This window comes from Sturnus vulgaris, chromosome 3 (genome assembly GCF_052056855.1).
Source record: "Sturnus vulgaris isolate bStuVul1 chromosome 3, bStuVul1.hap1, whole genome shotgun sequence".
Taxonomy (NCBI): domain Eukaryota; kingdom Metazoa; phylum Chordata; class Aves; order Passeriformes; family Sturnidae; genus Sturnus; species Sturnus vulgaris.
Window position 1 is genome coordinate 26944518 of NC_142245.1, and position 22464 is coordinate 26966981.

Below are 22464 nucleotides of genomic sequence, written 5' to 3' on the forward strand. Positions count from 1 at the left end.
AGCAGAAAGGACAGCAAGTTCCAGCTCTGGGCCTGGCCAGGGGTTAGGAGAGGTGTGCTGCAGACACAGGAAGTAAGAGGAACAGAGCCATCTCCTTCCTCCCATGGAAGCACCCTCATCATTATGTCAGAGTCCATTATTTCCTGGCTATTATTTAAAGGAAATCACAGTTCTGATTCTGTCCAAGCCACAACTGTCATGAGTGTGCCCAGGCTCGGGAAAAGGGATCTGCACAAAGGAGAAGGCTGCCTGGTGGCAAGCAGAAATGGCTTTTGGTCATCATGTATAGTCTGTCTCAAATGGGAACAGCTCATCCCTGCCTCTCCTCACCATATTTGAGCACTGTAAGAACATGGTCCTACAGCAGATGCTGCTTTCCTTGTGGAAAGCCTCTGTTAGGGAATGAGGCAGCCTCTGGCAATGTTAGAAATGGCATTGGCTAGCTCTGCATCAAAGAGAAAGAGGTACTTGAAGCAGAGATCATCTCCAGATTTGTCTGATTCAGATGTGAGGAAATGATTCTCTGATTTAAAAGGAAATCGCATTTCCTCTGAGAAAACCCTAGGTCAAAGTATCTCCTGCATTTTCTTGCTGCTGCTGATTACTGCTGATAGAGTGATTCTCTTAAGAAAAGTGGCTCACCCTGAGCCCCTCAGGGTTCACTCTCTTTTAGTGGCTACCCTGTGGCTCAGGGCTTTGGAAGAAATGCAAGCCCACCCTTCACTCAGTCTGGAGAAGGTTCCCTGATTAATGGGTGTCTTAGGAAGATGGAGAGTATTTGCTCAGGATGATACAGGCTTTAGCCCCAGCATTTCAAACACTTCAGGAGACACTGAGAGAGGTAAAGATGAGAGGTAGTGTTACCAGTGTTGAAAACTTAGGATTTTTTTCCTCTGCTTTTCAGAATATGCTAAAAAGGAGAAACCCATTATTTATAATGTCACAAAGCAAAGTGACAATTTCTTTTGTTAGGCTGCTGCTCTGACAGATTGTATTGAAAAGTGTCCTTTATATGAAAAACAGTTTTCATGGAAAACAAACACTCAAAGTATGTGCAAAATATTTTATGCCCTCTTATATCATTAAATTTAAGTGTCAGATCTTTTGGCAGCTCTTCAGTAACAATGAGGAAGCTTTTTCAGAATTTTTCTGAATTCTTCAAAATGAGATCTTCAGACTTTTTTTACATCGACACTTTTTAATCAGCTAAAAGCAGGTTTTCAATAGTTTTGCACTTGGAAATAATAATTTTACCTTTCTAGCACAAACAGTCCTGTCAAAATTGTACCCCTTGCAAATGTAATCTTGAAGAGTTCTGGGGTGAAAAGTGCAATACTTACAAAAGAACAGACACTGAACAGCAGTTACTTGTTGTTTACTGTTATTTTTATGACATCTCTTCTAAGGACTCAATACCTTACATATTCATTCTCTGCATGTCTAGATATTTATCACAATATCCTGGCTGTCACCAGTAAACTTTTATCCAACCATCTGTTGCAAAGGATGACAACTCTAGTGAGAGTCATTTGGCAATTCCATGTTTTACCCAACAATGCTGTATCTGAGATGATCCCCTCCCTTCCATTTCAGGAACTGTCTTGGTTCTCATTTTCTCCTTAGATTTGGACCACAATTACATCCTCATTAAATTTTAACTTAAACCAAAGAAAGCAATACTGAATGGGGGATAATTTGGGAATTGTGAGAACATACTGTTCAAAGAATAATTTTTAATATGGTAATCACCACTTCATTTTCTAGGCTACCCTCCCAGAGAAATCCCCCATGCAGTGGGATGGAAATGTTAATGCTGGTTTTACTGAAGGCAACAGCAGCTGGTTACCAGTTAACTCCAACTACCAAAGTGTAAATGTGGAAGTAGGTATATCTACATGTGTGACAAACTAATGGTCTCAAAAATATTTTAATGTATCTATTTTGCTCTAGCTTCCTTTTAGCAGTGAGCATTGGCAGCAGGAACAAACTCAAGGGGAAAAAAGCACTAAGTCCTCGTAAGTTTTATTAGAAAAGGAAATCCTTGCACAGTAAGGACCCTACTTAATCTACATTCATTTAGGCAGAGCAGCTACAATTATGGGGTTGATGTGGCAATTTGGCTCTTTAACATCCTTTTAATCCTTCTGATATTAAATTGAGAACTGGTCTCTTTTTCCCCATTTCTATTGCCATAGAAAGCACTGTCTTTGTAACAAGAACTTGACATAGACCAACTCTAACATAAGTAGAGCAGTGAATCAAACAGATTTTGCTGACCTACAGTGCTGACCAAATTGAAGGCAGAAAAAACCTAAGATAGCAGCAATATAAAACGTGAAATGAACCCTGTGACTGCAGTAGACTGGACTCAGTGAAAAAGATTCAGTGTCAAGCTTTGAATAGCTGTGGCTTTCTCCTGAATCAACAGTACTGAAAGCAAGCTGTGGGAGGAAGCAATTGCATTAGTGCTGGGGAACTGTTATGCTTAATAAACTCTGTCTGCCACTCCACACATGCCAAGGAGGTGCATGAGAAAAAGCAGTTTTTCAGTGAAATTTGCAGACAGATTTGAAGAGGGATCATTGTCAGCACAGAATTCCAATAGGCAGGTTCTCAGCAGCCTGAGTGGGTGTGAGAAGGGAGCTGCATTTGCTCCCTGCAGTGCCAAGAACTGACCCTGTTGGTGGTGACTGTTGCAGATCCAGAGCACCTGGTCCAACTCAACGCTGAGTTTGTACCGAGCGCTGACTTTGCTGCGGAACAATGAGCTGCCCATGAACCGAGGGTGGATGTGCCACATCTGGAATGACAGTAACGTGTTTGTGTACGTGAGGGAGCTGGATGGGTTAGACAGAGTCTTCATGATGGTGCTCAACTTTGGCCAGGAGTCAACAATAGACCTGAAGGCCATAGTTCCTAACCTTCCCTCTGAAGCTGTAATAAGGCTCAGTACTCATTTTAGCAATGCTGGTAAAGTGGTCAGTACCGAACTAATTAAAACTGAAATGGGAGAAGGCCTGGTCCTTGAATATAAAACAACAAAGCCTGTTCATACTATGGAAGCTTTTCAAGGGAAGTGTTTTGTGGCAGAAAAAGCTTGTTATTCCAAGGCCCTCAATTTACTCTACATGAACTGTTAAATAGAGGAGTAGAATACCTATGCTTTCATGTTAATTTAGAAGATATTAGTTTCAGGGAAATGCTAAAAATACTCAGTTTTCTTTGGCTTTTAAAACTTTATTTGTGTACAAAATAAACGTCCTGAAAAATCAGATACGTAATTGTCTTGTATCTGTATTTGTGAATGAAAAGGAAAAAGAATGGTATAAACTCCCACTTAGGGTCTGTGGAGAAGAAAAGTAAAGCTGTTCTAAAAACTGTCCTGTTTAAGCATGTGTTTTTGGGAGGAGAGGGAACAGTTGCTTTCTGGGTGCTGGCCCTGGAGGTTGCTGGTCTGTAAGTGCTCCTGTGGAATCTCAAGCTTGTGGCAGTTCATTGTAACCTTTTAGAAGATTTGTAACACTTAGTCCAAAGTGGTGGCCCTATATTTGCTAAAACAGGTGAACACAAGCAAGACTAGTGTGTATTGCTGTGATGTGTTACCTCTTGTCTCAAATCTAAAAACTCTGATTATCTCAAAGTTAGTAAGAAAAAGAACAAAATATAGCTAATATCTAATTCCACCCTTGTAATTGCATTTCCAGTTGATTCTCCCTGCTGAGTTAGAATACATTTGAATTCTCTTATTTATTTTCCTGCCCTAAGGCTGAGGTGAGGAGTGTGTACTTTAGTTCAGAGGAACCAGCTGAACCAGCCCTACTTGTACACTTGCCGTGATTGGCATTTGCTGCACCTGCAGTGGTTGATGTGGCCCTGGGTGTGCACCACACATCTCTCTGAACAAACAATGCACAGCAGGTTTGTGCCTTGCTCAAAGGGCAGCTAAACTATGAATCTTTTGTGGGGGCATTCTTTTTGTTTTATCCTCTGGAGATACTCTGGCATCTTCTGTCACATTCATCTTGTCCTCCTGAGGGACTTTGGCACCTCCTTCTTAAGATTACCATGCTGGATAAGGTAACTGCAAGATTTTTAATGTATTAGGATCACAATTCTGCTAAAATTCCCCTTCTTGAGAGTGCTTTTCTTTGCAGTTTGGTCAATGCCACCACATGATCAGTACACCATAGCTGCTGTGCACATAGAGAGGGCAGCAATCACCATCACCTACATCTGGGAATTAGTTCTGGAAGTTGTGAGACTTCAATGTCAAATGCTTTGGAGGAGGTCTACTGCCTTGTGTAACATGTGGCCATGCAAGACATGCCTTGGACAGGAAGGCTGCCTGTGCCAAGTGCCTGTGGCTCTGCTGTGAGGCTCTGTGTGCCCACTGTTGTGCTCCAGCTCCACTCGTGTGAACAGAGCTGCTGGACAAACTCATTTCTGCTGGCAGCTGCTTCTGCATAGCCAGGCAGGGCAGAAATCCAGTTCTTGGTCTGTATTTTTGTATGGCAGTGCCACACCCAGCTTTGTGTGCTTGTGCCCATAAAGCAGGGATCTGAGAGAAGAGATCCTGTGGAGAAGGTGTTTGCTTTCCATACAAATCCAAACCTGACCCAAAAACCCGACGTTTTTCAGGTGGTCAGTGTGTTTAGGAGTTATTGGCAGGATTTGCTGTGATGTTGGGGATAGCACACTTCCTCAAGTTCTCTGTTCAGAAAAGCAAGGTGTCTTGCAACCTAAAATAATGAAAATATTTTATTATAAAGTTCTTTGCACTATAAACTTTCAGGCTCTTGTGCAGCTATTCTAGTCATCCTCCTTTCCTATACTAATGCTAAGAAATACCTTGCCCCAAGACAGCATGTAGCTTTTCCTGAAGGAATTAATCTTGAGAGCAACTGCTACCACCAGCAAACTAACATTTTCTAGGATTTGTTAAAATAAAGGGTAATAAGATTTGTATCTAACTGTGACAGTCTGAGACATCAGTAAAAATATGTTAGGTCTTGGCACTATTTTGCTTTTAACCAGCATGCTTGTATAAAGTGCAAAATCTTGAAAGCTAATTGTAATAGTTGTGGTAGCACAGATCATGCATTTCAAAATGTAAAGATTCAACCCATCATCTATGTTTTACACATGAGGAAGATGGGAATAAATAGTATGACAGTTTTAAGCATTTGATACTCTACAGAGCAAGACTTTTCCTGCTGGAATGATGTTTTGCACAACTTGGAACCTTTCATTCAAAGCTCTCTTAGCACATTACAGTGGGAATTGAAGACCATTTTAAGGCTATTTCAATAATCTGGCTCCGTCACTGTCTCTCTTATATCTGTACAAGTATGTGTATGTATAAAAATATATCATTATATATAAAGATTGCTGGGCTTTTACATTTATATATATATATATATATATGTAAAATCAGGCTTGCTCTAGCTGTTTTTCTTTATAGTTTAAACATACATTCAATGACTGCCCAACTACTGAGGCTGAAGTATCCCTTGAGGGGACACATCCCTGCAACACTTTATGGAGCTGTGCAATAAAGGGACCATACCTCATTCAGTGAGTGCTCCCAGGATGAATCACAATGACTGCCATTTGCATGGACATCTAGGATTATATTAGGAATCCAATTTCCTGGAACAATGAAGCTGGTGATCACTTTACATTGAATGAACAAGGAAAAAAAATAAGTGGGTATGTGAATTGTTTAAGGACAGCTAGTTCTGCCTTCTTGTCCTGACAGAGTTTCTATTTTCCTTAAGAAAAAGAGAATTGTAGAGGGGCTCTCTGAATGAATTATTTGTATTTCTAATAACTGCACATTTGGAAAATATTCATCTACTTAGTGTGTTTGTTCTCTCCGAGTCTTTTTGGAAAGACATGCTCTTTTCTTTCTGCACAAAGAGCACAACAGCAACCACAGCACCTGCTGCAATTTCTCAACCCAGCTGTGCTGCTCAGAGACAGAGCATCGTGAAATGCAGAAAAGGTTATTCAAGTTCTCTTTCGGTAATGATGGTAAAAGCCTCTTCCCAGACTGGATGGTACAAAAAAATAGTTAAGCTTGAATGTACCTTTTGCTGGAAACTCCCAAAGCTAGGGTTAAGTTTCAGGTATAAAAGTACCTGTCCACTGGCCTTGTTGTCACTTTAACTTGGACTAAGGACCTGCAGCTTCAGTGAAGTGAGAAAAGTAGGTCTTTGTATAGCAGTGAAAATAAGATTTTTCTCCAAGGGCTGCTGAGAACTGCAGCCTGGCCCCATCAGCAGCTGGACTGACAACGTGGGCTCACCTTGAACTATCCAACAATTGCCCTATGTGGAGGCCTAGGAAAGAGTGAGCCCCACTCACAGGCTCCCAGTCTTTATGTTTTTGCATCTCAGAGAGTGTCCTGAGTCTGCTGTGGAGCTGGTGATATGGGATTATGTCTGAATTCATTTAAGGAGGAGTCAATCTCTGTGGTCTCTAATTACATGACTGTTTATTTATCTGTGATATTCTTATCCTTACCTTTCTTACTTGTTCTGCTGGCATGATCTAGTGCAGCCTTCCTGAGTTTCTGAACATACTGCAAAATTCCTGTTAGTGGTATCCGTTCGTCGTTTTCATACGCCGTGATAAAAACTGATGGATAGCACTGAGATTAAAAACCAAAACCAGTTAAACACTTGACAACTGGTTTTTCTCATAGAGTAACACATTTTTATCTTGCTATACAACTTGTTAGAGTTTATTTAAAAATTCATCTATTACATTATTACTTAGTGTTTTCTAAGAGTTTTATCACTAACTGCAAAAAGTATTTTGGTCTGAAAAATTACTTCATAGTAGGGCATAATCTACTTGCAAAAGGTCATAAAAACATCCTCTCCCCACTGGTAAAGGTCTGATACCTGTCTGCTTGCTGATGATTGCAAAAAAAGAAAAAAGGGAGTAATAATCATTACCTTAGAACAATAGTTAAGGTTTATTTTTGCAATCTCTCTGCACAGAACTTGGTTTTTAAATAGTACAAATTTTACTTAATGAAGCTGTGCAACACAGCTAACACATTGTCAAATAAAGACAGATTTCCCTTGAGATGACAATGTCAAGGCTATAGGTCCTCTTCCCTTTCAGTGTTTGTCTGTTTTAATACCTCTGGAAAGGTATTAAATCAGTGGAAAATACCTCCTTCCTCCTGTGTCTGCAAAAAAGCCAGCAAAACACAGTAGAAGGTCAAAACTACCCCACAAAAGAAGGCATTTTGCATGTTGAGATTTGCTATACAATAGAGTAATCTATTACTTCCTGGAAGTCCTAAAACAAAAGCAAGTTTAGAAAGCCGTATCATTTAGAAGAAGGCATTGGGTTAATTTCAGTAGTTACTTGTGACTCCAACTATTGCTAAAATGAATACTGAAATAATTTATATTGGAGGGTTTTTTTTAAATTTCAGTGATCTACTCTTGGTTTTCTTGTAAACCACAACATTCTATGCCTGTAGTATTCTGCACAGAAAGCATAGTTTTACCTGTGGTTTAATATTCTGGTATGGGCAATAGCTTTTGATATACTTCATACATTTTTCATCTTCTAATGGATTTCCCCATTCTTCTTGTTCCTCAATTGTCAGTGGGAGATGAGTTTTCATCATTGTATTTAGAACATCTACGAAAGGAGCCTTAGAAGGAATAAAAAAAAAAAAAAAGTTGGCAAATAGGACAGAGGACCTTGAATATCTGTGCCAAGGTGTTCTCAAACAAATGAGGAGAGTGAGCTTTGAACTGGAATGTTTCCAATGCTGAAAGTGGTACAATAAGGTAGATAATACAGTTTAATGTTATCATCTGTAAAAGTTCTGCAGCAGCTCACCTGTAAAACCACGGCTCTGATCAGTGCTGGGTCAGTGTTGCTCAGGGCTCCTGCGAGAACTCCCCCAGCACTGGCAGCTGTCAGTGCCGTGTGCTTGGGCTGAGAAAATCCCAGCTGGTGCAGCAGCCTGATGCAAGCCCTGAGGTCATGGAGACCTTTGAGTTTATTATGCTGACATCCATCTCTGTGCCAGCCAAGGCCCTGCTCTCCTCCACCCCTGAAATGTAATGCAATTCAAATTGGAGTCTCTTCAGAAAACAGTACAAGGTGTAGTAGCTTCAGATAACAAAAGAATAGCAGCAGCAACAGAGTTACACATCATAGTTTGCTTTCTCAATTAACTCTTTTTTGTTTTTGCCTTTACCCTTTTTTATGGCTAAAAGAGACAACGTGAAGGCAAAATAAATCCATTCATGATGACTGGTGAAAATTCTAACTGTAGAAGGGCACTCTGTGCCCACATGTGCTTGTATCCTGGAACCCACAGGAAAAGCAACGCTTTAGGAAATAACATTTTCATTTGTAGGCAATTATAAAATCAGATATTATCTTTTTATACAGGAAACCATGAAAATATTCAAAACATTTCCAATACTTCCAATACTAACACTATTACTTATTGAAAACAGTAGAATAGTATTTCTGAATTCCACACCAGTCTCTCAGGATTTGTCTTCTGCTTATCTTAAATTCTGAGACTGTTAGAAAGTTGGGTTTGGGTTTTCCCCTCCCTAATTTGTGAATTTCAAATGCTACTTGAAATGTTACATTTTGTAATACAGAATTATAAAAATTATTTATGCTTCTTTCTATGCCACCATAATTTTGTTTCTAAGCCACCTGAAGCTTCCTCTTCTGGTTTCAAGTTTAAAATGGATTATTTGATTAGCCTGCCATCATTGGATGACGAATGCATCTTCATGTAGGACTGATCTGCATCTTAAGGTACTTTAGTGGGGCGTAAGGAAGAACAGCACAATGCTTGCCACTGAGTACAGCAGATTGAATATATTTGCTGAATTTGTTTTGGGACTGCTATTTCCAACAATTAGACTGGTATTTCCAACAATTACTCATTCCTCCCCTCCCTAAAGTGATTATTTTGTTATCTTCCTTAGCTACTGAGAAGAATTTGAAGCAGTTTTATAAAACTGGTAGATTTGTAGCTAGACTGGAGACAGAGGGTTTAGCCAATAAAAGAACAAGGGCTGCAGGTTAAATGCTTAGTTGTTGCTGTGGAATGTAAATGGCTTTCAGAAGACACAGACTGAGCATTAGCACACAATGCTTTCAGAAAGAGAGGGAGATAACATGTCATAGCAATTCGAGCATGTAACCAAAATTTTTCTTGAACCAGAAAGAGACTTGAAAAGATTAAAAGTTACATACAGCCATCATGTAGATTTAAGAAACCTAAAATGTAATGTGCTCTTGTATTTTTTTTTCCCTGAGGTAAATTTAAAAACTACTTAAATAAAAAAATCTAGAAAGATATGAATAATTAGGTATAGGTACACGAAAAAAATTATTTTGGTACATCTTCAATTGTACATGAACAAATATCTGTGTATCCTGCAAAATAAAATCTTATTTCTATTTTATATTTGACTTACCTAACGTGGCAATACGCTAATATCCAACCCTCTTCAATTAACATCAGCTTCTCTTCTTTAAAGCTCATGTTCAAATCTATGCCATAAGCTCCATATACATGAACTAGAAGTGGTCTCCTGTGTAGTTCTTTAGAATTCTTATTATGAAAAACTGTAATTGGCACCAAAGTTTCATCCTGGAAAAGAAGGAGTAGTTTTACAATAAGGGACATTGCAGAAATCTCAATGACACATGGCAATGAAAACTTCAATTATTTATTTTAAAATGTGTTTTTTGATTACAGTAATTTTTTTTCACTTAGAGTGTTCAAAGCACTCTTGAAAAATAAAGCCTGAGACTGAACCTCTGCTGTGTGGGCTTATGGACGCAGAGTATAAATTCATTTTAAGTGCAACACCTGAGGAGTTTTTAAACTATCAAAGCACCCAAGTCTTCCTTCCCCCTTTAACACCAAGAATATATGTTATTAACAATACAGTTTACTATTTACCACTGTACAAACTCTTTATTAACATCTCCAAATTTTTAAACTCAGGCTGTTAAAACTTTCCTTTCTTGATCTGCACTGTGCAGCTGTTCTTTTCAATAGCTGGCACCTTTTTCATTTATCATGTGGAGTACAGTACCATTACATCAACTAGCAATTCTTAGTACTAAGATTCTTGACTCATTGTGTGCTGTTATCTCCTCTGGAATACCCAGTTTAATGGAAAAAAAAAAATCACGACTCTTTCTTGTTCTTCTCTATAGCACTGAAGAAAACACCCACTGTTTAGTAACTATAGCACCAACTGCTCTTTACATTTTTAAATCTCTGTTCCCTGCCAAATGCACTTTCTTTAAATGGGTGGGGAGGAAGGAAAGAATAAAAGGAATGGGAAAAAGACTGAAAAATCTTACCTTGCTTTTAGCTAGTAAACGTGTAGTGTGACAATTCGTAATAATTGGTACCTCTTGCACAGCTTGTTCAATGAGATTATTTTCTTTAAATGAATATGCAAAACGCTTAGGGGGGTGTACTGGGGAGGAGAGCTGAAAATAGCAGGTGCTGGTGGTAAGTTCAGGATGAGATTCCAATTCAAATTCACAGGCCCATGTAGGTAGCTGAGAAAACATGGCATTTCGAGTGAGACCCTTACACTGCTTCTGTAAATTTTGCTTAATATGTCCTTCAGAGTAAAAGACTTTGGATATTAACTAATTATCCTCAGTTTGCATGTAGCACAACCTGTGTTTCATTTAAATCCGGTAATGAAACAATCAAAAAGTGAAAGAACTGGTGAACTTTTCCCCTGAAGCCATTGGATAAAGCTGGACAATGAAATAAAAACAAAATATAAATTCAAATTCAGTTTAAAACGGACATTAGTGCAGACTTTTTAAAAGAAAACATTTGAAATTACTCTGCATTAGTTTTATTTTTCAGATCCTATTTTTCATTGCATTTCCAGTTCTACTTCAACACGTTATACAGCCAAGTCCATGTCAGCTATTATGCTTTTACTGTGAGTTAGCTCAGTAATGCTAAGCCACTGAAAACCCCTGCCTCTTAACTTTGTTCCTAGTGCCAGCCATTGTGAAGAACAAAACCTTTTCCTGGCACATTCACCCTCAGACACTTACTGTTATTATATTTAAGGTTTTTAACTCTGCTAAGAATGAAAGAAATCAAGATTCATTCTTTGAGAGCAGCAGGGACATAGCCAAACCCTCTGCCAGACCATTACTCGGGTTAGGTTGCTAGAGGCTTCTGAAAAGGCAGCAGAAGTCCAAGTTCTCCTGAGTAACTGCAGGCCCTTTCTGAATAAATAAACTATGGCCATTTTAAAAAATGAAGATTTTTGGAGACCATACAATGTACTTTGTTGAAAACCTTTTTCTGTAGCAGTTTTATAGAGTGGAGCATTGGCAGCTTGTTGCAATAAACTTGTGAGCTGTTCAGACTGTATTTTTCAGGAAAACAAATCAATTAAATATTCCACCTGAATGGTCTTCAGAAATCATGGATTTGGCTTGAGTCACTTTGTTTTTAATTCACAAGTATTTAACAACTAGAGAAGGGAAGCAAATCCTTTACACCAATTGTACTGCAATATCAACTCTTCACATTTGTTATGGGACAGTGTCCATACTGAACATTAATCTTTTTCCTGTGGGAGGGGCCTTGCTTACACCAATGAGTGTAACCAAAAATAGGCTCAGTAAAACTAAGCAGAGCATTTAGGGAACTAAGTTCTGTTTTAGAAATTAGAAATTAGCTGTATTGTGAAGAGCTTGACTGTAATCCGTTGAAGAAAGGGCTGGCTCACAGGATAGCTGCTCTTTAACTTTGCAAATGCTGCAATAAGCCACCACATCAAATCCTGAAGAACAGCCACAAGGTAATACAGTTAGTCATAATGATGACATTCCCAATACTAATGGTTTCCAAAACGCTTTTACTTTTGGAATTCATCTTTGCTTTCATTGTGTTATTTAAAAAAAACAAAACAAAAAAGAAAAAACTGGAAAAATATTATGCTGCTTAACCCAAGCTAAAACATACCTTTATTGACTGAACTGAGTGTGAAACAAAAGAAATCACATTTAAGTAAAGATGGCCAGTATTCTTCAGGAACATAACACAGTCATCACTGAACATCTCAAAGTCTACCAGCTTGGTTTTCTTTTCCAGTGCATAAACTAACTGCCAGTTCTCCTTGCCACTGGAAGCTACTGGTGCCTTCATCAACTATAAAAACACAAACAACCTTGTATTACTAAAATGTAGTAAGAGTTACAAATGAGAGGTACAGACTTACAGGTGATCTCATACAACATTTTTCTTGCAAAAAAATACTTACTTGTATTTGGGGTGTTTGCCTGTCTAAAACTGGAGATTTTTAAACTCCCTTTACTTAGGCAAAATGGAAGAACAATGCAGTAACATTTAGAGAAGACCAAGTCTCAAAGATTACTCTACAGAAGATTGTAATACACTAAGTGCTTTCAGCATGGCCAGCACAATTGTAGGTGGGTTTGATTATATAGACTGAGATCACCAACTTAAGTTTTTATATGGGGAAATGACTGTTGAAGCATAGTCATTTATTGATGCTGTCAAAGGAATTAGGATCAAACTGGCCTCCAACAGGTGGGACTCCATGCAGCACTATCCATCTTTTTAATTCATGCAGCTCTCTCTCTTAATTTATTTCAGTAAGCTGTGACGAGCAGAATTCAAAGCCAACCTTACTATTTCTATATGACCTGCAATAGGTATCTAAATTAATCCTATGAATGTAATTATCAGTCAAAATTGCCTTATATTCTGCAGGCTCTCCATATGTAGTAAGAATGTACAACTGGTCCTTTCTGTGCTCGATGTGGTAAATGACCCCTGTGGTTCGTGCTTGTACAAGAGCAGGTGGCTCAAAGGGATGTCTGCAGTCAACCAGCCAAACTTCTGAGCTTGTCTTGCTGTTGCTGTTGATAGTGAGAAAACGCCTGTCTTTTGTGCAATAAAGGTCTACAAAGAATCTGTAGGGAATCATTAAAAAAGAAAGAAAAAAAAGGAGCTTAAATTTTATCAGTATTTTAAAATACATCAGTTGTTTCAGAACCATGGGCTTCCACCTGCAAGGTAAGAAACAGCACTTGTGTAAGCAGACTGGAGAAATTTCAGGCTACTTGGCTCCCAGAGCCACTTCTGCTGCATTTACCCTGGGATTTCAAACCCCTCAATCTTGTGTGTGAAACCTGAAATCTGCAAGGAAAGCAGTTCAGTTGTTGCCCAACTAAATCCAGGTTTTTGCATCATTGAGCTAGACTGGAAGCTCATTGTTGCATACAGGCTTTAAAATTCAGGCGAAATGTAGAACTTTTTATTGAACTTGTAACGCTTTAAAAAAAAAAGTAGTAATGGATAGTTAAAATAATATATGACATCATGTGGGAACAGCAATAACAAAAGTAAGAGCTATTAAAAAATAAATTGATAAAATGTCTATGTGCTACTGACCTAACTGTCTGAAGCAAGTAAGAAAAAAAAGTGCAATTTAAAAAGAAAAAAAGCACAGAGGCCTATATGAGGCAAGATGGACAGTGTTGGAGTGATAGAGCTGGAAAAAAGGAACTGGTTTTGGAACTAAGAAACTCGGAAGTACCTACTGGTTTTAAATCTCTCTAAAATCTAGAAACAGAAAGCAGAATGATAACCAGTGGCTGGATGCTAATAGTAAAGTTCAGGCTGAAATTCAGATTCAAATTTCTGTGAATCATCCTAATTAACTGGAATCTCACATCTTGGATCAGAACAGTCTCTTTGCCGTTTTGAACCCTTAAGACTGGATGTCTCTAAAAACAAAACTGTCCAACACAAAGATCCAGATTCCATCAAGAAAATGCAGGGTTTAGTACCATAAGCTGCATCACACAGATCAGATACATGACTGCAATGATGATCTCTCTAGGATACAGAGTATTTGACTTGTGAAGAAAAGGATGCTTTAGATAGCATTTTCAGTGCCTTTAATTATTTGCAGGTGGAAGATCTCAATTTTTTTGGGTACTATTGTTTTTTCTAATTGCACCCTCTTGACATCTTTAGGACAGGCACAGAGGGGGAGCTAAAGTCTGTAAGAAAAATCAGCCTCCTGCCTGTCTAATACCCATGAATTTGGCAAGAATGTGGCACTGCATTGAGTAGAGATTCCAAGAGTTCAGCTCTGCTGATCCTGCCTCTAAGAGGGTTGAGCTGAAATACATATTACTCTTCTCCCCAAGGATTATGACCTTGATATTACAAATTTATCTTTGTAGATTTTTTTTTAAATTCAAGAAATTTTCAGCTTCTAACAAAGTATCTGATGGCAACTAGAAGAGCTGGTGAGATGCAGAACAGGACTGCTCAATGGCAATACAAAAGAATATCTTGCCATCTCCGATGAAGGAATTCAGCTATGAGCTGCAATAGCACATGAACCTTTAGAGTAAGTTTCTAGTAGATTTACTGTAATGACCGTGACCTTCAGAATTATGCCAACAGTTTCCCTGTGGGGAAGTGCCAGGTCAGTGCAACTTGATTTTCCAAAACTATGCATCAAATACAGCTGGAAAAAAAAGATCTTATTTATTCTATCTCCATTGCAGATTTTTTTGTTTTCTTTTTTTTTCCCCTGATGAAAGTATAATTGAAATTTCTTTACTGAATATGTAACTTGAATTAAGAATAATCACAAATATTTCAGGAATGCTGTATAAATACACCATGTGCTACAATGCTGAAAAGCTAGTTCTGTGCTCAATTTAGCAAAGAGCCTTCTTGTCTTCCTAAAGCACTGCTTAAAGAAAGGTTATTGAGAGGGTATTCAGTCAACAATAGTTCTGTCTCTTGGAATGTTGTAATGATTTTGCTCATCCATTACCCAGAGCAAGGATTAGCCTGAACTTCTGTATTTTTTTTAAAAGATGTATCAGACATCAATAGCAGAGAAAACAAAATGAAATCCACGGTCTGATTTACCCTGTATGAAACTGTCACACATTCATTAAAGGACACCCTGACCTGAGAGTGACCTTGACATTTATAAACTCAGCTGAACTCATGAGGTAAGAGAGGAAAGTTAAATCTCTGTTGATCACATATCAAAAGGAGAACAGAGCACGTTCTCAGGCTATATAAGGCACTACTGACAGCAGAACACAAAAATGCATTTTATTATTTGAAATACGATATGGAACACTTTATTTTCCAAAACAGATATATTTTACATATAAAATACTCTGAAATATGTAAAGGACTTGTTATATTTTAGGTATGTATTACCTTGCATCTTGTTCTGTGTAAACTAACTTAGTATGTTTCTGGTAAGTGAAAGTGGTCATGAATACATTCTGGCATTTAAGGTTCTTCTGAGTTGTGTAATATAGAACATCATTTGCAGCCCATTCTGGAAAAAAAGACAAGTGCATATCAAATTCAGAAGAGTGTATAGTATTACTGAGAGAAGATGGGAGTCCCATGGACACTGGACCCAGGTGAAAAAGGTGGGTTGTGGGTGGCATGGAACTGAGGACAGCACTTCTGCATCCTGTGGGGATTGAAATAAGAACCAAAAGGTTTTTCCCTGTTTTCTCTGAATACCACAGAACAAGAATCTCATAATGTATTGGAAAAAAAACAAAAAAAAAGCAGAGGTCAATGTTGCAGGGCCCAGCAATAGGAAGCTCTTGACCCTGTGTGGGTTCTGGAGATAACAGGAAAATAGGAGACGTGGCTGTTTAAAACAGCAGAGAAAAAGAGGTTTACATGGAGTCAGCAAGATAATAAAGACATCATAAGCTCTGCACTGCTGCATGTGACTGCACACAAGCCATTTAGAGAAAAGAGATGATACATGTGCCCCATGGGTACTGCTGAGATAAAAATTCTCCAGTTTTCTATGCTTGTGTATGTGTTCACCAACATAAAAAGGTATAAATGCAGGCACCTTATTATTCTGGAGTTATTCTGACTGACCCAGCCACATTCCTGCCATCTCTGCTGTTCCTACAGCCAACAGAATGATGTTTAACACATATGCTTTTAAAAGCTGCTGTATGCTATCTTATGCATACTGACTTTCAGTACAAAACCCAAGGAATTAGTAACACCAAAACAACACAAACACTTCATTTTCTGAACAGCAATGTAGCTCCAATGTACACAGGTAGCTGAGGATTCACTATGAAGAAAGCCTTTAGAGGGCCAATCCAAGTTTTTCTGTAGCCTAGCCTATAGAAAAATCAAGGTGTAAATTTTCAAGAACTTCTGTCAGTCTCCCTGCTATTTTATATCACTCAATACAAACACATAAACTTTCCAAGTGGTTTTAAGACCTAATTCTCTTGGTCATGACTGAGGCACCTCTGTGCTTTATGATACTACCTCTGTACCTCACACCTGACTTAACTTTACAGAATTTACCATTCTGATAGTTGTCTTTTGTACTCTTATTACCTGCCACACCTATTTAGGATACAGGATGTTGGTCTCTTAACTGTACTGATTCTTCTGGATCAACCTAGATAGATGTTCAAATCAAGCATGGTGTAAAATGTCACTTGCAAATTTGTATGTTTATTTTTCAACAGGTATTATAATCTTCATTGTGAAACACAATACTAAATTCTTGCTACTCCTCATTTTTTTTAACAAGGAAATTTTACCTAGAGTTTTATTTTTTTGCTCTGCCCAGGCAAATTGCTTACTGCACTAGATATACTTGATAACATCTAGCAATATAATCCAAAGTACAAGATGTGGAACACTGTATATATACTATTCTACTCTTTTTTTTTATTATATTCTTTAACATACTATAAAAAGATAATGTTTTCCCATTCACTTCCATTTACCTCTGCTTCTTTTAAAAGCAACATAAAGCTCTGTAGTCTATTCTAAAAAAAAATGATTCAAGGCCTGGCTGACTTCACTGGGCTCTGACGTCTGACCCACATCCTGGATTCCAGGTGAAATTCCAGCCAATACTCAGTAGTAGGTAGTACTTCCACACTTTTCAATCAAAGCTGTCTGCAGCTACCAGCGACTTCAGTGGTAGCTGTAAGGGTTTACCAGCTAGAACATCCCTCAGAAAGATCTCTGTATAACAAACAGTAATGTCACTATATTTTGAATACATCATATTGGATTCAATAGAAAAAATTATATGCATGGCTGTTGCTAACATGTATAAATGCTTTTAGAGTGAAGGAAAACTTGTATCCAGGAAGCAGCCCCTTTCATCCATATTACATAACCTGTAATTGTGCAGTGTTAAAGAAACCATAAGAAACCATGCAACATCTATAGGGATTAAATGTTGCTTTCACATTAAAAAAAAAAGTATTATCTTTAAACTAATAAAAATGTGTTGAAAGCTTGTGTGATCCACGGGATATTTACAACACATATCCACAACTTACCAAAGCTAAATACACTTGGAATTACTTTTTCCACAGCAACAAGATTACCAAGTTTCATAATAATGCAGGTTGCCTCTTCAGAATTTTCACTTTTTAAGCTGATGGCCATGTATCTGTGATCTGGTGAAATTCTGATCCGTTGAATAAAGGCATCAGAAAAGCCAAGATCTTCAACACTGAATAAAATCTCAGCACTTCCTTCATCTACTATATAGAAAAAGGAGATAGCAAAAAAAAAAAAAAAATCCTGTAATTAAGACACTGTCAAAATGAACAGTGATTCTTAATGTCTGTATTTAACAAATGTGTCTCCAATATTCAAAAACATTCTACTGGAATTTATCAACACCAAGATATTTGCAAATGCACTTTGTAAAAATAAACAAAAAATTATAGTTCCAAGGAAAAAAGTCCTGTAGTTATTATTAAAAATATTTCAAAAGTGTAGATCTTGGCTTCTATTAAACATACTGAATTTTAAAGCTCAGATAGCTAAAGCATGGTTGTTTTTAATAAATAAAATTAGAAATTCTTTCACCCCACCTCAGAAATAAAAAAGCATGGATGTTCTTTTCCTTTTTTCAAAATGTTGTTAGGGCTCTGAAAAGAAGTGTCTCCTATCTTTCCTCTCCAGCTACTTGCCTTAGTATCAATATATTCTATAACTCTCTTTACCTCACCTTTTCAGATTCAGGATTCTAGAATTATTAGTCTATTATAGAATTATATAAAAGTATTTTTAGTTGAGAAACAGACGAGCATTAATGCAAGAAAAGAACACAAAGTTATATATGTCTACCTTTTTTAAGAATCCTACCATATTAGGAAGAGAAATCCCTTACCATCATTTGCTTTTGCAAGAAATATGCAGCCATTCTCTTCAAAGTACACATTCTCTCCCAACCTCATCTGTTCAATACAAACAAACATATTTCAAGTCCAGCATACAATTAGACTCCTTTGAATCCCTATATACAGTCATTTTTCTGTACAGCAGAATTGTAACAAATTATAACAAATGACAGAACATACATTCCATACTGAAGAAGGAATTGCACACATCAGAAAGGTTTTTCAGTTAGGGTACTTAAGCTACCTCTACCTGCTCTAAATTTCACAGAAGGCTCAGATCACCTGCAACTGTTCTTGCAACTTACAATGTCTTGTATTCTTTATCCAAAAGTCTGATTGTTTTATCTTTACTTGCTTTTGCCTATGGAGAAATTAAGGTAAATTCACTGTCACAGCAGGTATAAGCTGTTCTAAACACAAACTGTTACTACACACAATTATTAAAATATTTAAAACTTCTACTGTAAAAAATGAGTAAAACAGCATTTTATAGCAGGAACTATTTTTTATTTGTAATCTGTCTATTCATTGTCTTTTATTTGTAGTCAGTGATGGGAAATGTTTGTATTGTTTGCCACTTACCCTTGGGCTTCCTGAATTGAGTGTGTACATGTTGTGCAATTCTTCCAGCTTTTCTTTGATTCTCTTTGTCATAGCTTTGTATGTTGGTGAAATGCTATCCCAGTTTTTTTGCTCTGATTTCAGAAGGTTCTTGTGCAAAAGGTCTGAAGTTACTATGGCTGTATTCTGCTTCCTTTTGGAAGGGACTTTTGTTCCTTCCTGCTAAGTAAGGAAAGACAAGAATGGCTACAAGCCAGGACACTGCACACCAATCTGAACACATTGAGGCAATATCCCGAGCCACAGGCCCAAAATCATCTTTGCAGTATTACAAAAGTACATGCCAATAAAATCAACAACTGCAGTTGGAATATGTTTTATTTTAACTCTTCCTGATCATTTGGGGATGCACTGGATGTGCTTTACTTGACACATTTATTGAGGTATATTCTTCAAAATTTAGGGTACTATTAATATATTCTCTTAATTGATTATAAGTAAATGTGTTTGTTCCTGTTCTAGAACTAGGTTTTACTTTTTATGACTTTTATTATTTTTCCTTCTTCACAGTTTTCTTTCATAATTTCATGTATTTAGAGTGTTAATTTCTCATTTCCTTTCCTAGATAACACTACCTCTGTACCCAGGACTCCTAGCAGCTCATTCAGTTTCTTGCTCTACCTCCTCAGAAGTGTTAATGTAAATGTTCATAAGGTGCAGAATGAAGAGTGAACTGATATGGGTTCTGCAACAACTTTATCAGGAATAAATGTAAGGATCTGGTTTTCCATTAAATGAGAGATTACTGCTACCTCACTGCCTACAAAGCTGTCTCCTATTGTAAAAATGTTAAAAGTGTGTTAAAACTGCTAGAACAATGCTACTTCCTCTTACATGCTGTGAAATCTCACTTGATCAAGCAGTAAGCTTCACAACTTATATTACGCTACATACCACTGCACAGATCACACAAAGCTACATTTTATAACATTCAGTGTATGACTTGAATGTGTCTAAGCTTAAAAAGCAGCATATGCTCCATATCCTATCCTCACTTTCCATTAAGGACTCTTAGAGAAGCTCTGGAGCAACTGATTGATTGGTCAAGAGAAACAAACTGCTGGATACCAAAGATCTGTCACCTCACCCCAGCCACTGGAAAAACTATTGTAAGAGAACACCATCCCCCAAACATGATGCAACCAATAAAACCTCACAGTGGCCATAAATGGATACTTATGAAAACATAAGAATGGGACAAGACACACGATTTTCCCCAGCCTTAAACAATTTTACCTGAACATGGTTTCTGGATATTTAAAAAGTCTCTCTCATAGATGTCATATATATATACGTCTCCTCTTATACCTATGTAAAATTTTAGCATCCACAATTTATTTTGATAAGTTCCAGCCTTTATGAATCATTTGATGATTGCCCTCCTTTTGTTTTCAGCAATTATATTCATTTGGAAATATTATATACAGCTGGTGGTCACAGTCTAAGGATATAATAAGAGGTACAGTACACCTCCTTGCCTGGGAAAAATCCAGTAATCTAGAAAGATTTTCAGGATAGCAGAGGATCTCAGTGACAACTGGTGTGCCAACATTTGCTCCAAAGCAAACAGGCACAGCCTCCTTTCAGGTGAAAACCAAGTTTGCATCCTGGGACCAGTGTCACAGAGCAGCATTTGCAACGTTTGTGTTAGTCCCCACTGAGTAAACTGAACCACATTCTGTTCCCTCCAGAACTCCTGTGTTCTCCTTAAGACATTTGCCCACATTTGAGACAGGAACTCTCTACTTTATGGTGACAAATAAAAGTTACAACAAGACGAACTTTGTGTCACCTCTGAAGAAACACTGTCAATTTGAAACAATTTTAGGGCGATCAGGCATCCATCTGAAAACATGTTTAGGATCAAATAAACCAAAACATATATCTTGTTTAAACAGTACTTATACATATAAATGAGTTTCCAGGCTGTCATACTGCAGTAAACTCTCATAATACCTCTAGCACAATCTGTATTCGAGACACTGAGACAGACCTAAAATTATTTTAGACTGTTTTATGACTCTGTGTATGATATACTGCCGTCCAATTATACAATATTCATTTACAGAAATCAATGCAAATACATTTTAAAATATAGTTTAGAACATGTGAGCATGATTATGAGATGTCAATATTATATTTTAATATGATGGAAACCGTGACTTACTGGTCTACACAGAAAAGTCAAGTGTTTTTTGAGCCAGCTCACAGTCTGGTATCATCAGTTTGGACACTTTGCCTCTACACTAGCTCACCTCTCCCTGTAGATTTTTCCAGACACTTTACTTAAGTGTGGAAGGTACCAACATTTTCAAAATTACTATAGTGGGAAAATCAACAAAAATGCAGCTTTATGTCAAAACAGCATGGTAAAGCTCAACAATGGTACATGTCCTTGAACGTAACTGATATCCTGGACTTTATTCCTCTGCTTAAAATTCTCTGGGAAAATGTGTTTCTTCAACGTGTGGAAAGTATGACTGGGTCCCTTAACAGAAATGCCAAGGTGGTTGTTGGTATTAGGTCTATACTTAAACAGCATACCTTGCAGGCAAAAAATCTGCATGGCAGGATGCTTCCAGGTGGTGCAGTCCTGTGGGTGCATGATGTACTTTTTGAACAGTTCAGGATGTGGCACTTTTTGGGTCCAATTTTACTGTAAGGACATACTGTTTGAGGCAGGTTATGCTTACAGTAGTACTTGGCACTGAAGCTCAGCCCTTGGAGAAGATTCCGCAGTCCAGCACAGCACATCCTAACCTTCATTTCTTGAAAGCCAGCCTGGAATTTCTGAAAATCCCAAACTGCCGATCATTTACACTGCGTGTGTGAAATGTACATAATGTAAACTGCAGGTGTAAATACACATACATAGACATGAAATAGACATAGCGTAAACTTCCTCTTTCAAAGAAATGTGGTTGATTCACTAGGTAAATTAAACAAGAAAATAAGTAAAACTTCGTTAACAAACTAGCACCCAAATTTTAACTTGAACATTCCTGGAGGCCCGAAGTTTAACTCCAGTGACACTATGAGGAGGAGGTGCAACCGTGCACGTCCAAACGCTGAGTGACAGAACACCGGGAAAGTTCGGGGAAGGCGTCCCCCGCTACTTCCCCACCATCCAACACCAAACCCACGCTCTCTCCCGAGGGTCCCTGGGCAGCAGGAGCTGAACCCCGTTCGCAGGAGCGCTGCAGGGGACGGGCCCCCGTGTCCGCCTGGAACGGGCGCGGCCCCGCTCCAGCTGCCCGTCCGCCCGCGGCCCGCGCAAAGACTCGCCGTGCAAGGACTCGCCGTGCAAGGAGTCGCCGTGCAAGGCCTCGCCGTGCCGCTGCCGCCGCTCCTCCCGCTCCCGCTGGGCCGGGACAGCCCGGGAGGAGACACCGGGCGGGCGGCAGCGCTCCCGGGGGCGCTGCCCGTAGCTAAGATGGCGGCAAGGCGCTTCAGCGGCCGAGCGCCGCTGATGTCAGCGCCGGGACGCGAAGCCGCGGCGGGCGGGCACGGTCCCTGGCGTGGCTTTCCCGGGTGGCTGCCGTGCCACACCCAATCCCGTCCCCG

General features: G+C 38.5%; 2 protein-coding genes across 12 annotated transcripts in view; one reads left to right on the forward strand and one right to left on the reverse strand.

Annotated features, from left to right (window-relative positions):
- SLC3A1 (solute carrier family 3 member 1) overlaps window positions 1-3281 on the forward strand; it is a 20775-nt gene extending 17494 nt beyond the window's left edge. For all 6 annotated transcript variants that reach the window (XM_088161245.1, XM_014883159.2, XM_088161244.1 and 3 more), the window contains 2 exons: window positions 1765-1881; window positions 2700-3281. In XM_088161245.1, coding sequence (XP_088017371.1) covers window positions 1765-1881; window positions 2700-3140 — 558 coding nt within the window. In that variant the 3' untranslated portion in view covers window positions 3141-3281. The remainder of the gene's footprint in view (window positions 1-1764; window positions 1882-2699) is intronic.
- Window positions 1369-22360, reverse strand: PREPL (prolyl endopeptidase like). Of its 6 annotated transcripts, none has more exons than XM_014883153.2 (14): window positions 21445-22360; window positions 18862-19062; window positions 18270-18336; window positions 17428-17631; window positions 15290-15413; window positions 12786-13002; window positions 12029-12214; window positions 10384-10587; window positions 9483-9658; window positions 7870-8086; window positions 7529-7678; window positions 6526-6652; window positions 5567-5649; window positions 1369-4739 (listed from the first exon to the last, which is right to left on the reverse strand). In XM_014883153.2, the coding sequence occupies exons 1-14, from the start codon at window positions 21664-21666 to the stop codon at window positions 4659-4661; spliced, it is 2259 nt and encodes a 752-aa protein (XP_014738639.2). In that variant the 5' UTR covers window positions 21667-22360; the 3' UTR covers window positions 1369-4658. The 6 variants fall into 6 exon arrangements, with proteins under 6 accessions (XP_014738639.2, XP_088017368.1, XP_014738640.2 ...); XM_088161242.1 differs by having other exon boundaries at window positions 5567-5673; XM_014883154.2 differs by having other exon boundaries at window positions 18862-19059; window positions 21445-21784.
- Between the last annotated feature and the right edge of the window lie 104 nt (window positions 22361-22464).

What these genes read in the sequence shown, in the direction of transcription:
- PREPL (XM_088161240.1), bottom strand. Translation starts at nt 21,666, where the DNA reads ATGAAGGTTAGGATGTGCTGTGCTGGACTGCGGAATCTTCTCCAAGGG. An exon ending in TCTTGCAAAAGCAAATGATG is followed by an intron (nt 17,635 to 18,269) that starts GTAAGGGATTTC and finishes TTTTCTATATAG; the next exon opens with TAGATGAAGGAAGTGCTGAG. An exon ending in GTTTACTAGCTAAAAGCAAG is followed by an intron (nt 9,659 to 10,383) that starts GTAAGATTTTTC and finishes CTTCTTTTCCAG; the next exon opens with GATGAAACTTTGGTGCCAAT.